Below are 13,529 nucleotides of genomic sequence, written 5' to 3' on the forward strand. Positions count from 1 at the left end.
TTTGCTGCAAGCTTGTCCTCTCACCAGGTAGACTGTTTACTTAAGTTCATATGGAGCCTGGTAATAATATCAGTACTCCTTTTACTTTTAACCTCTTTTTTTTTTAAAGGGTAACCTCCTTTTGAAAGTATTTATTTGTTCTTAGTCAGACGAACATTACTCTCCTAGGATATGCTTTTTGCCGTTCTGATTCCCTGGTACCACCAGTACCTAGAAAAACTACTTATTTAAAAAATAACCTGAGCTATTATTTCCCTGTCACTGCCCGATCAAGAAGGTTGGGCCTTAAAATAATATTTGAATCCGTTGGCCATTTCAGGTTACGGTTAACTTCTCTGGCTTTCCAATGACAAGTGCAAACACCATTGTATCACGGCCAACTAAGATTCTATGATTCTTAGAAATAGACAAACCATCTGCTTCTTTTGATTGTTCCTGAAGAGATGTTCTTGCCTGTGTGGAAGAATTCAAGGTGCTAAATAACGGTGTCACTTTAGGGTCTGATACCACACTGGGGCATGTCACCTGTTCCCAAAGGACAGTGGTCCCTTCCAAGAGAAACCTCCCAACTGTTAGAATCATCTAACACCTGACTAGTAAGATCCTCAGGATCTTCAATCCCTGTATTCATGCCTAGAACTGATAAGACCCCACACCATGTACATATTCATGTTTTAAGCAATTTTTAACATCTGCAGTAGATATATATATCTTCACAAACTTAAAAAAAAAATACTTTAACATAATACACTGCACAGAACTAGAATTCAACATAATATATATTACATTGCTAAAATAGTCATATAAATATGGGTGGACTCACTGCATTAGAAAAATTCACCTATTAGGCTATTAAAGACCAGTATCAGTAAAGCCGAAAGAAAAACCATTTTAACAGCGGAAACACTGAAAATAACAACTATGAGGTTTATATGCAAGTGGTGGGAAAGAGAATTCTTTACATTTGCTATTATGTCACAGCAGGCACAATCTGAAATACAATTTTATGTTAGCAGTGTATAAAAATATTTTTCTAAATACTTTCGATAGGTATAGTACCACTTTAAAAAACCCCAGGTAGTTATTCCATTTGAGGACCTACCAGAACAACTCAATCTACTGCTCTCAGCTAGCTCTGCAAGCAGGAGCCTAGAAAACAAGTTCCTCACACATGGAGGCACACTGCACGTGTGCACACACACACACCTACACAGTAAAAGAACCTCCTGCATCTCTGGTGAATACTGATGAGTCACTGATAGGCAGCAATTTCAAAGCATGAAATGATGTTTTGAAGCCTGTTTTCAGTTCCAGATTTGGCATGGATGGGCAAAGAGGCCAAAGTAATGTGGATTTTGTGTATATATGACTTCTCTTCCACTTGTGAGCACTCCCCAGAAGAGAGGTTTAATCAGGCATGTCAATATTTAACTTGGGGGGTGGGGGGACATATTTCCCAGGGCTCTGTGTTATCACCACCCTGGCCTTCTTTCCAAACATTGGAGCGATTTTAGGAGCTTCTGGAGCCGATGTTTCTTCAGCATCTTCACTATCTTCATGGTGTAGATCATAGGAAATGTTCCCATATTCTCTTAAAAATGGGAAAATTTCAAGCAGAAACTGACAGAAATCTCTGCGAATACCAAACCACCAATGGTTGCCCCCTTTTCGCCTAAACGTTGTGGCCATTAATGTGATTAATGAGAGCCAAAGGGGGACGAATATGGAGATGTAAGAGAACATGTTGTGTCCATCCAGCCTGTGCACCAGCAGAACCTCGAAAATGAGCAGCGGCACCACGATCGTTATCCAGCAGATGGCCATGGTCACGTGGGTTCTTCGCTGCTCAGCAACCACATCCAGCGAGCGCAGGAACAGGAGGGACCAGACGATGTAATAGAGGACAACCAGGCAAAGGAATGACATGAGGATCCACAGTGGCACGAACACCACCAGCCACGGCCAGTGGATGATCCGGTCCAGCCTCAGGGCGATGAAGATGAACTGCAGGATGTTGACGGAGCACAGGATCTCCAGCTCCAGGGACCGGTCGTGTCGGAAGCCCCAAACGCAGGCGGCCACGGACACGGGGGACACAAAGAAGAGCGGCATGAAGACCAGCAGCCAGAAGTGGGTCCCCCGCTCCACCCGATCGCAGACCAGGACCTCGAACATGAGCAGCAGCAGGTGGATGCCCACGGCGATCAGCATGGCCTTGAACTCCACACAGGCCTCTCCCTCCGTGCGGTAGCGCGGGTTTCGCGCCCAAACGCCCGCGCCAACAGAGGCGCCCGCGAGGACCAGAAGCTTCCACAACCAGATGGGGGCGAACACGGCCCAGTAGCTCCATTGGATGACGCCGTCCAGTCGGAGGGGCAGCAGCACTGAGAAGAGCAGCAGGCAAGCGTAGATGAGGAACTTACTCGGGTTGAAGTCCTGGAATAGGCCCCTGGGGTTCATGGCCAGACCGCTACCTGCCTTCCGGCGGGTGCCGCCTCTGCGCCGTTCCCGGACCCGCCGCCTCGCCGGCTAGCCCCGGCCGGCTCTTGGTGGGCAGCAGCCGGGCGCCGGCCGGGAGCGGCTTCCGGCCCGCGGCACCTAGAGGTCGAAACACGTGCGCGCGCGGTCACGTGGCCTGGCCGGAAGGGCGGTGGGCGGGGCGTCCGCGCTGGCGCTCTCCCCGCGACCCGAGATGCCGGGCGGTGCGGGGCGTCTGCGAGCGGAAGCAGCGCCAGCCCTGCCGCCCGCCTTCACTCTGTACCCATTTGGAAAGCAGCTACTGTGTGTGGCGCGGGAAGGGTAGGGGCAGAGGATTCTGGCCGGGTTCCTGGCGCGCTGGTGGCTCCCTGGCCGGTCCGTTGCTAGCGAGCTGGCGGCGACCTCAGGCGGCCGCTTCCTGGCGGCGTCGGGAGTAGGGAGGCGGGTGTGAGCTCACATCCTCCGGCCGGGCCGGGGGCGGGGCCGAGGAGCGGTAGGGGGTGGGGCTCAGCCTTGGGGGCGGGACCGGAGAGTGGTAGGCGCGGCCTGCCGCGGGTGCCCCACCTTCGCCTGCAGACTACCAGGGGGCTCAGACGACCAGGGGGATCAGACGACCACGGGGCTCAGGCGCCGGCGGTGAGGCTTGGGCGCCCCCTGCGCTGATGGCGGACGGCGTGGGAGCGAGCTGGGCGGGGTCCGGGGGAGTGTGGGAGTTTGTGAGCGAGGGCTTGGGTGCTGCTGACTGAATGCATAGGGCGGGTGTGTGCGCGCGCGGGAGGCGGTGGGCTTGTGCCTGTGCGGAGAGACGCTCGTGTGTGCGGTCAGCGCCCGGGTTGTGCCTGGAACGGGCGGCTTCCGGGGCTGGACCCCACCAGGCCGGCCGCCGGCCGTTCTCCGGCCGTCTGTGAAGTGGCCGAGGCAGAGTGCCGGGGTGTCTCAACCCCGAGGTGGAGGGTGGGCACTGGAAGGGCATTAGATCCCGCAGGATCCGTTGGCGAAGTTGCGACAACCAGGTGCTTCCTGCCGCTGGTCATCCGGCAACTTAGAGCAAAATGGAGATTCCGATTGAGTCCCTAGTTCTCGTTTGACTTGTCTGGTCCTGCCTTAGTCTGATTCTCACAGATACTGTTGGGGCCAGGGGCTGGAGCCAGAGGTCAAGAAATCTGGCTTCCAGTTCAAGTCCTGCCGCCCAGCCGCTCAGAAACCTGGGCAGGACGTGTGCTCTCTTGGCCTCAGGGTTCCTGGGCTGTAAGTTGGGGGCCGGCCGTGGTGGTATCCAGGAGCCCCTCTTGCCAGCTGCGCTGACGCTGGAGGCCCCTCCCTGCCTTCTCCAGGCTTTCTCTTAAGAGCCCGGGCCGCTCTCCCTTCCTGCCCTCCATCTCCCATAGAATCTGCCACACTCAAGTGCTGGGCTCTGAGCTCGTCAACGAGGCTCTGCTGGTGTGGGGTCTCCCAAGGAAGGGGTTCTGGAAATAAAAGTGGGGGCCATGGTCCAGACTCAGGAGCCAGCCTTCCCCAGTCCACCTCGAAGTTGGTGAAGTCTGGTGAAGGGTGGACAGTCCCATGTCTCAAAGCTCTCCCACAGTTTCACTGCCCTCCCCTCAGCCAGGCCAGTTGGGTGGTCCTCAGGAAAGGGACTCCAGCTGAGTGAGCCTTGATCTCAGACTCCAGTCTTCAGGGTCGCTTGTTTGTTAGGACCCCTTGGGAGTCACTGTGGGGAGACTGTTGACTATATGGGACACCACGTTCACCCTCCACCCCTTCCTCCCAGACTCCAATCCATCTGTTTTGCATCCTGGTTTTTCTTTTACTGTTTCCTTTCAAGGAGGAAAACAAATTTGTCAGCTAAAACGAAATTTAAAATTCAAAACCCCTCTGCCAGTCCAACTACAAAGTGGGCTAATAATAGCACTTAGGACCATTTTGAGGTTGAGATGAATCCATACATGGAAAAAACTTTGCGTTTAGAGAAATGCGAGCCACTAATATTTACCACACTGGGGCAAGTAAACCCTTTAGGGGTGGGACTGACTGGCAGCCCCCCAGGGAGGCGGTGGCCAGGCCAGGTCTTCTGGGCCCTGTTGGAATGGGCAGAAATCCTGTAGCCAGATGACCTCAGGGTCATCTGTCTTTATGATCTTTGTGGCAGAGGTTAGAGTTTGGAATATGTTGTCCCATACTTTACTGTCTTTGTGGCAGAGGTTGAAGTTTGGCGTATGTTGTCCCATCTCTGCAGCTCCTCAGGACAGGGACCTGGTTCTCTCCCTCTAGGAAAGGGGAATCATACGATGGCCGGTCACCATCCAATAAGTCCATGCTGCATCCTCCTGAGGGACTCAGAGCCTGCTTATGGGTTTGAGGTGGAGCCACAGGGAGAGGCTACTGTCTGCTGCCCCCGCAGCTGGCTTTCCTGTGCCCCTGGGCCTGGACCCTCAGTTCTGTACAAGACTCCTCTCCTTTGCTACTTTCCCTGATGTGGCTATGGTCTCAAGGACCTACCCCTGTCTTTACATTGACCTTTCAAGCTAACAGAGGTTGTTTGTTCTGTGCCAGGTGCTGACCACCTAGCCACCTTGAGGCCGGCATACACCCCAGAGCATAAGTGCTCTGGTCCCCCAGTGCAGGCCTGTCATGCTGATTCTGGGCAGCAGCCTCACAGCGTGTCTATGTCACATGATCTCACCCCTGCTCAGCATCCTCAGCTGGCCTGGGAGACCCCCCAAGCTTGCCCTGGCCCACCTGTGGTCCCCTGCCAGTCTCCCGCCCTCCCTCAGAACTTACCATGCTGATCTCTGCATTTTCTGTTCAGGGCCGGCCCACCACCCCAGCCTCCCTCCCTCCTGAACTACCAAGACCCAAGACAAGGCTTCAGTCCCAGGAAAACATTCTCAACTCCTGGTGGATTGATGACCCTTCTCTGACCTCCCTTCACTTCAGGGGCTTTGTTCCTGGGGGACTTCTTTCACTGGGTTGAGTCTGTTTGGCCATCTTTTTCTCCACGAGATTGGAGCTTGGACCCCCAGGCAGCATTTATGTTGCAGCTAGTGCTTGAGGGAAGTCGGTTGAGTGAATGAGTCCATTTGCACCTGCTCAGGATGGTGCTTCCCTGCCCCCTCGCTCTGAGCATGTGGGGTCAGCAGCCAGGCCCAGTCCCCAGGTCAGCATCATGGGCCCTGTACTGTCGTCCCTTCCCCCTTCTCCTGTCCCTTCTTTCCAACTTGGCATAACCGTAGCAGCTCACAACAGTGGTCAGGAGCCTGGGCACGGGGTGCTCAGCGGGTTCTTTGTTCAAGTCTCACAGGCCAGAATTGAGGGCCTCATTCCCTTCTGAAAGGCCCTGATGAGAATCAGCTTCGGGTTCATTTAGCTTCTCTGCATTCAGTTCCCTGGAGCTGTGGGACTGAGGCTCCCCTTTCCGTGCCAGCTGTCAGCCAGGGATGGCTCTTGGCCACCTGTTCCTGGTCAGTTGCCCCCTTCACGGCCACCAGCATTGGGTTGCATCATTCTTCCACTTTGAATTGCTGTGGCTCATTCTCCTACTGCATCTATGCTGCCTTTTCTGTTTTTAAGGACTCATGATCGCATTGGACCCTGCTGGACGGTCAGTTCCCCTGAGCAGCTGGACCAGGGCAGGAGTCTGGCCCCAGGAGACAGGGTCCCCCTCTGAATGTCCTCCTGGTAGTGACTTGGGCCAGAGAATGATCTGTACAGAAGGCCCAGGGACATTTTCCCTTTCAGACCCATTTGGGTTTGCTCACCTCAGCTTCTTCACGAGGAAGCCACAGCCCACATGGCCCTTTGTGTCACCCTTGGCGCCCCGGTGCTCTGTGGTCCCCTCCATCTCCCAGGCAACTTGTGAACCCTGGTGCTGTTGTCCCCAAGCTCCGTGACCTTGGCAAGTATTCCCACCTCCAGTCCCGGCAGTGAGATGGAGATGAACTCATAGAATTGTAAGTGTAAAGTGAAACAGTGTATAAAAACTCAGAACACACTCACTTATCCTGTCCTGTTGGTGACCTTGGTCTCTGTTTTGGCCGTAGAGGAGGCATTCTTCCTTCGAGAAGCCTGTCCTCCCTGCCGGGCGGTCAGTCTTGGAGCTCACACCACCAGGCATTGGGGCCCTATCCTTGCTTGCCTGGCTGTTCCTGGCGCCCTGAGGGCAGGGCCCCACTTTCATCTTTGTGTCCGCAGTTGCTAGCTCAGGCCTATATGCAGTAGACATGTCCAGGAAAGCACAGGCAGGCAAGCAGGATGCAGCTGATGTGGCAGCTTTCCCATGTGCTGAGCGATGGAGCAGAGCAGCTTGTCTAAAGCTCAGAGATGCTGCATTTACAGGGAGGAGTCTGGGCTCCCAGGAGTACACCCTGGAGCACCCCAGCCCTTCAGGTGCACTGGGCTCAATATTTCAAAGCTCTGTATCATCTGACGTTCATGGGGTGGCAGAGGCAGGACCCTCATTTCACAGATGGGGAAACTAGACACAGCTATAGTTTTCAGCTGCAGACTTTCCTGAGTCGTGCTGTTGGCCCAGCTGGTAGCCTGGCCGTGTGCAGCGGTTCAGTCCAGTGAGAATGGGCCCACTGAAGAGCCAGACTCTGATTGAGGCCCCTGGAGACTTAGGCTCATGTTTTAGCAGATTTTCCTCAACTTGTGTATCATTTAACAAATACATATCCAGCATCTGCCCCATAACCTGGGCCCCAACCTGATGTGGGATGAAGCTGTGCACAGCTCTGACCACTCCTTTGCTGCCCCCCTTCCCCGTTCAGGAATCACCTCCAAGAAGCCCTCCCTGATCACTCCCTCCCTATGTACATCACCCTGTTTTATTTCTCCTGTTTCCTCTATGGTCACTAAATACATGCTTGCTTTAGGAAAATTTGGAAAATGAGTTGTTTAGAGAGAGAGGGGAAAAGCTCTCATCTTACTACCTACACGGTCACCTCTGCAAAAGACATTTCATTATCCAAGTACCATTTTAGTCTGCATTTTTGCTTAACGTTAATCCTGCAACTCACTTATTTTCACATCTCTGAGTCGTGAACTGACTGCCCAATTGATGGTGTCTTACAAGCACTGTCAGCCTGTTTTGGAATCCAGCTCTTCCAAAAGGGGGTTCTGTTGGCTTCTGATGGTCGCCTGTGGGGCACTGTCAACTTGAAAGCACTTTGCATTAAATTTCACGTACATTCAGTTGCAACCCGTGGTGTTTTTAGGCCATGGTGTTAGTGCAAACTCAGACTCCAGCCTGCCTGAGTCCTGGCTTGTTCATGTTCTCAGGGCTAATTTTGTTCCCTCCCTACATCTGGCAGGGAATAGCCCTTTGGGGGGGGGGCCCAATTTTACTTAGATGCCTCTTACTAGCTGCCCCAGCCTGAGTTTCTTTTTCTTTCGTGATACATGAAACAGTTGTATGTCTTACAATCAATGATGTCTCCAAAGTGATGAAATAACATAAAGAGAACCATCTCGGGTCCCCATAAATTCATCGTGAGCGTCTTTTTAGTGGCCCCACGGGGTTGTCCCTAGCTTTCCTCACCTGTTCCCTTGCTGCATCTTGGGGTTCTTCCTGTTCTTTTCTAAGATAAAAGGCTCTGTTGTCTTTCTTACTCCACGTAGCTTCTTCTGCACTCAGTTTCTTACAGGTAATTCCCCAAAATCGAATTGCTGGATTGAAGGAATGAATATTCCTAAGGCTCTTGACATATAAAGTCTAGTGTTTTTAGAGGTTGAGTCTTCTTTCTTCTGGTTGTCTTTGCAGAAACAGAATCAGTACGAACCTGCCACTACTGAGAGCAGCTGGTCGAGTGCTTTCCGTCTGTAAAACTCCACAAAGGTGAAGGATAACGTTAATAAGGTAAAAAGGCCCCAGTCAAATGTAGACTCAGGTGTCTGGCTGCTTAAGATTGAAAGTCAGCTAAAAACCAGGACTGGTTTTGACGTGTGTGTGGAATCATTGGTTTAATTTGGGGTCAATCACAGTAACCTCCAAATATTAGGAACCCATAAACCGAGCCCTGGGATTATTTAATTTGTTGTTGTTATTGTTGAGTTGCTAAGTCGTGTCTGACTCTTTGTTACCCCATGGACTGCAGCATGCCAGGCTTCCCTGTCTTTCACCATTTCCCAGAGTTTGCTCAAACTCATGTTTATTGAATTGGTGATGCCATCCAACCATCTCCTCCTCTGTCACTGCCTTCTCCTCCTGCCCTAAATCTTTCCAGCATCAGGGTCTTTTCCAAATTCCAGTTTATTTTGAGGCATCCAAATATAGTTAAACTTCATTAATTCAAACCTTTTTTTGTAGTTGTGGGCAAGAAGCTTCCTGAACGATGAGATATTGTTCAAAAAATGGTAGGCCACTCAAAATCCATTGTTTGTACTTAAATCGGCACTACCAGAATATTTTCAACAGTTCACATGTGAAATCTAAGTCTTCTTCCCGTCTCATGTACAGTTAATTTACTCCCCCAAAAGTCTTCTATGGCATAGGGTTAATCCTCACTCCTCTTCTCTCCTGGCTTTGTCATAAATTGTGGGAGCATGTGTCATGGATGATGTGTTTACTGGGGCAGAAGCAAGACATTTGCTTTAACTCATGATTTCACTCTGGAGTACCTCTCATTCTTCTACTAACTGGTGCAAAGTAGCAAATGATAATAAACAAACCAACAAGTACAAGAAATGCCTCTGCCTATCACTCAGTGACCCCAGGAACTGTATGAGGTTCTTGCCTTTGGGGGACCATCAGTCTGGCCTGCCCGGTACATGGAGACAGTGGGTCACAGGGTGGAGTCTCCCTGCCACAAAGCTTTGGCAGCTTCTCATTTCTCAGGACTGAAGCCAAGCGCCTTCCCATGCCCTTTGAGGCCTGGTTGACCAGCCTCCCTCCTCCCATCTCTCTGGCCTCATTTGACTGCTGGCCCTGTGGCTGCCTCAGGGACATCATGGGTTTGCGTGTCTGCGCGTACCCCTCTGGGGGCAGCTGGGACCGAGCCTGGCTCTGCACTTGGGCTTCAGGCCATCCACTGTCACTCTGCCATGGGCACCTCCCAGGACGGTTGTGTGCTGGGCCCTATGGCCTTGACCCCAAGGACTGCTCACTTAGCCATGCAGTCACACGGCACAGACATGATACACGGAGCAACCCTGGAAGAGCCAGAGAGTGGACCAGAGGTCCCTGGGCTGAAGCTAATTAAATGGCAGCTGAAAATGAGAGAAAGAGAAGCGTTGGGAATAAGCTGTTGGGTGAAGATTGGGCTGGCTGAGAGATGGGGGAGGAGGAGGCTGGAACAGAGCCCTGAACTAGATGGATGCTGGAGGCCCCCAGTGGATTTAAGCATGAACCGCAGAAGCGACCATCTGGATTCAAAGCTCAGTTCTGTCATGTATGCAGATATGTGTCCTTGACCAGATGACCCAGCGTCTGTGAAACGGGGATGATGACTTTGCCCCTCATAGGATAAAGGTGGGCTGATAGAGATGCAGGGCTGGCACATTCGGGCAACAACCACCACGTGTGCGTGCCCGCTGCTCACCCCTCTCACCTGTGCTGAGGCTCAGAGAAGGGTGTCTTCGCAGGAAGCCAAGACAGAGTCACGCATGGGGAGGCACAGGTGACAACTAAAGGGGAATTTCTGTCGTGTAAATAAGCCCAGGTGACTGTACCTGATTCATTTCTCCACCTGGACCCAGGTCTGTTTTATCAGTTAAAGGGACCAGGACAGGGCGGGGGTCTCCCAATGCAGCGCTGCTGGCTAAACAAGCAGATCCCTCAACTCAACCCCACCACCCCAGATCAGAGTCCTTGCAGGTTGGGTTCAGAATCCAGAGTTTTTTAAAGCTCCCTGGATGATTCCAGTGTGCGGCAAGCTTTCAGAACCCCCAGCCAGCTGACCTCTGACAGGTTATCTTAGTCCTTGGTGGTAGGTTTAGTGCTGAGTCGTGTCTGACTCTTTGCGACCCCGTGGACTGTAGCCCACCAGGCTCCTCCGTCCATGGGAGTTTCCAGGTAAGGATACTCGAGTGGGTTACCATTTCCTTCTCCAGGGGATCTTCCCCTCCCAGGGGTTGAACCTGGGTCTCCTGCATTGCAGGCAGATTCTTTACCAACTGAGCCACCAGGGGTTGCTCCTTCGAGTCTGTGTTTCTGTCCCCATCAAATGCCCTGTGCTGCCATGGGAGCACCTGGTCCAGAACTCACCTGCTGTCATCAGAGATGGGGCGGGTCCCCTGGTCTGACTCAGGTAATGGCACAACAAGGCGGGTGGGGGGGGGCACTCAGTCTAGAACTAAGTCTGTAGCCGCCGCCCAGTGCCCTGCCCTGGCGGTCGTCTTCGAGGAGAGGAGAACAGCAAACGTCAGACCTGGGCTGCTTTCTCACCATGAATCAGCTGAATGTAAATGGAAAATGTGTTTTTGAGGCTGGGGATACATTACAGTAGCAGTCCCCCAAACTTTTTGGTGCAAGGGACTGGTTTCGCAGAAGACAACTTTTCCACGGATGGCTGGGGATAGGGCGAGATGGTTATAGAAGAATTCTCACACAGGTGTGGGGAGCAGCTGAAAATACAGGAGAAGCTTGGCTCGCTCGCCCACCATTCACCTGCTGTGAGGCTCAGGTCCTAACAGGCCATGGACTGGTACTGGGGTTGGGGATCCCTGCATTACAGGATGAAAACCAAGACCAAGCAATCCCTCCTTCTTTTATAGCAAAGAAGATGAAATTCTGCAGAGTTCCTGTTGGTTTTGGCTTTTTGTCTTGTAAGAACATAAAAATTATTTACCATCATTGAGGTTTTTTCTGAATTGCCGGAAATATCTATAAACTTTCCGGTGTTATCCAGGGAGCCCTCAAGGCGGTGAGTTACTGCTCACGTGATGAATTCCTATTGCAAATCAGCACTTGTAGATTTCCCCCATGAAGATAGATAATTTCTTGAACCCCAAGTGCTTTTACAGAGCAGAGGTTGGAGAAAAGAGGTTTTACTTTACAGTTTCTAAGTGGGTGATTTTTAAAACTCAGTGAAATGGTTTTACTGACTGTCAGGCCTGTCACAACGATGTATCAGCAAAAGGGAACATCACCAAGTACATGGTTGGGAGCTGGGGTGTGTGTGGGGCAGAGGTATGAAGAAGACCTAGGATTTTTTTTTTTAATGAAAAACAGATACACATTTAGAAGTAAATAGCAGGCGTTTTGGGCTGAGAGGGTCTCTGGAAGCAAGAGGCCAGAAAACCGTTTTCACTTTCACATACAATGACAGTGACCATGGCAGTGATAACAGTAAGAAGAACTTGCTTTATTCGCGTGGGGGAGGGGGAGGTTTGCCCACATTCCAAGGAGGACACTGACGCTCAGAGAGACCAAGTGCCTGACCAAGGTCACGGCCGGCTTGTGCACCCTGGGGTCACTGCACAGCGCTGCCTTATCTGCACGAAGTTCGGGGAGGAGACAGAACATCATTCTGGCTTGCGCTAAGTCGGATGTTGCTGTTGCTAAGTCACTTCAGTCGTGTCCGACTCTGTGTGACCCCATAGACGGCAGCCCACCAGGCTCCCCCGTCCCTGGGTGTTGGGGGCCAGAGTGAGGCACTCCGCCCATGGCAAAGGTCATGAGGAAGGAGGCTCGACATACGCAAAGGCAGGATCGAGCCTCAGGAGTCCCCCTGGAAATCCTCGAGCATCTACCCCCATGACCAGAGCCTGCCTACCTTACTACTTTGTGCTCTCACCTACACCTCTGACTTTACGGGGGGCTGTCCCCCACCACCTCTTTCGGAGAAGGAGTTAACCTAGAGCTCCAGTTGATAAAAACCCCTGGGTGTGACAAGAGTGTTTTAACCTACAAACTCCTCTGAAGGTTCTCTAGCCTGCCTGACAGGCTTGTCCGGCCACATGTGATTGCTCACAGCCTCCCAACCATGAGAGGCACGAGATGCTTTAAACCTTCTAAAAACAGGTTCCTTAGAAAAGTTAGAAAATTATTAGTATAAGTATAATGGGCTGATTAGAAATCATATTGGTGAAGGGTTTTTCATTTGTTGAGCTGATGTTTACTGCTAAGTCTCCACATCCCCTGCCCTTATACACATTAATGAATATATAGAAGAAATAAGTATTAACCTTTGATATAATCACGTTAGACCTTAGGCTAAGTAAATTCTTTCCTTAACTAAAACCCACTACACCCTCACCCTATAGGAATGTAACTTTATTTGGGTGGCGTCTGTTTTAAGAATAATCACCCCTGGAGAAATAAGTGTCCTGGTTGACTGACCGCTGTCACAAGGAGAGGGTCGTAAATTGTCAGCAGGCCCCCCGGCCAGAAGATGATGTAACACCCCTAAGACCTCTGTATATTTTGTATGAAGCACCTGACTTTGATAAAAGTCAGGACTGCTGACCCCACGTGACTTTTGCATAACATCTCAGTGTATAAAAGTAGACCATGGAAAATAAAGAATTGGGATCAGTTTCTCGAAAGACTGGTCTCCCCATGTCTCTCTCTCTCTCACTCTGGTTGAGTCTCCATCTGGAGCGCGGAACCCACCAAGCTTACTAATTTTGCCTGGGCTTCTAAGATCCGACCGGGGAGGCCTCAGTGTCTCCTCTCCTTCGGGAGAACGGAAGGACGCCTGCGGCCTACGTAAGTGGTGCAAGCTTCTTGTCGTGAAGTTTTATTGGTCCCCCGCGTAAACCAAGCTACTCAGCCTCTTTTCTCCACTGAATTTTCCTACTGAGCTATCCTCATTCTATTACTCTTTATATCCTTAATTAACGTTTAATTAAGCAGTTGTTCCCTGACCCTCGCCTACGCCGTCTCTCCTTCGAATACCCTGGATCAGCTGGGGCTAGACCCCGGCACCTGGGATCCTCCAGGCAAGAACACTGGAGTGGGTTGCCGTTTCCTTCAATGCATGAAAATGAAAAGTGAAAGGGAAGTCGCTCAGTCGTGTCTGACTCCTAGCGACCCCATGGACTGCAGTCTACCAGGCTCCTCTGTCCATGGGATTTTCCAGGCAAGAGTACTGAAGTGGGGTGCCATCGCC

The 13,529-nt window shown here is 51.6% G+C and overlaps 2 protein-coding genes across 2 annotated transcripts in view; one reads left to right on the forward strand and one right to left on the reverse strand.

Annotated features, from left to right (window-relative positions):
- Window positions 1-761: 761 nt before the first annotated feature.
- TMEM185B (transmembrane protein 185B) lies at window positions 762-2,897 on the reverse strand. The gene has a single exon (XM_044936459.1). The coding sequence runs from the start codon at window positions 2,458-2,460 to the stop codon at window positions 1,408-1,410; it is 1,053 nt and encodes a 350-aa protein (XP_044792394.1). The 5' UTR covers window positions 2,461-2,897; the 3' UTR covers window positions 762-1,407.
- A 103-nt stretch (window positions 2,898-3,000) lies between these two features.
- Window positions 3,001-13,529, forward strand: part of RALB (RAS like proto-oncogene B) — a 76,784-nt gene continuing 66,255 nt past the window's right edge. The window contains exons 1-2 of the mRNA XM_006057185.4: window positions 3,001-3,114; window positions 8,240-8,335. The gene's annotated coding sequence lies outside the window, so the exon portion shown is untranslated. The remainder of the gene's footprint in view (window positions 3,115-8,239; window positions 8,336-13,529) is intronic.

The sequence above is a fragment of the Bubalus bubalis genome, chromosome 2 (genome assembly GCF_019923935.1).
Source record: "Bubalus bubalis isolate 160015118507 breed Murrah chromosome 2, NDDB_SH_1, whole genome shotgun sequence".
Lineage (NCBI taxonomy): Eukaryota > Metazoa > Chordata > Mammalia > Artiodactyla > Bovidae > Bubalus > Bubalus bubalis.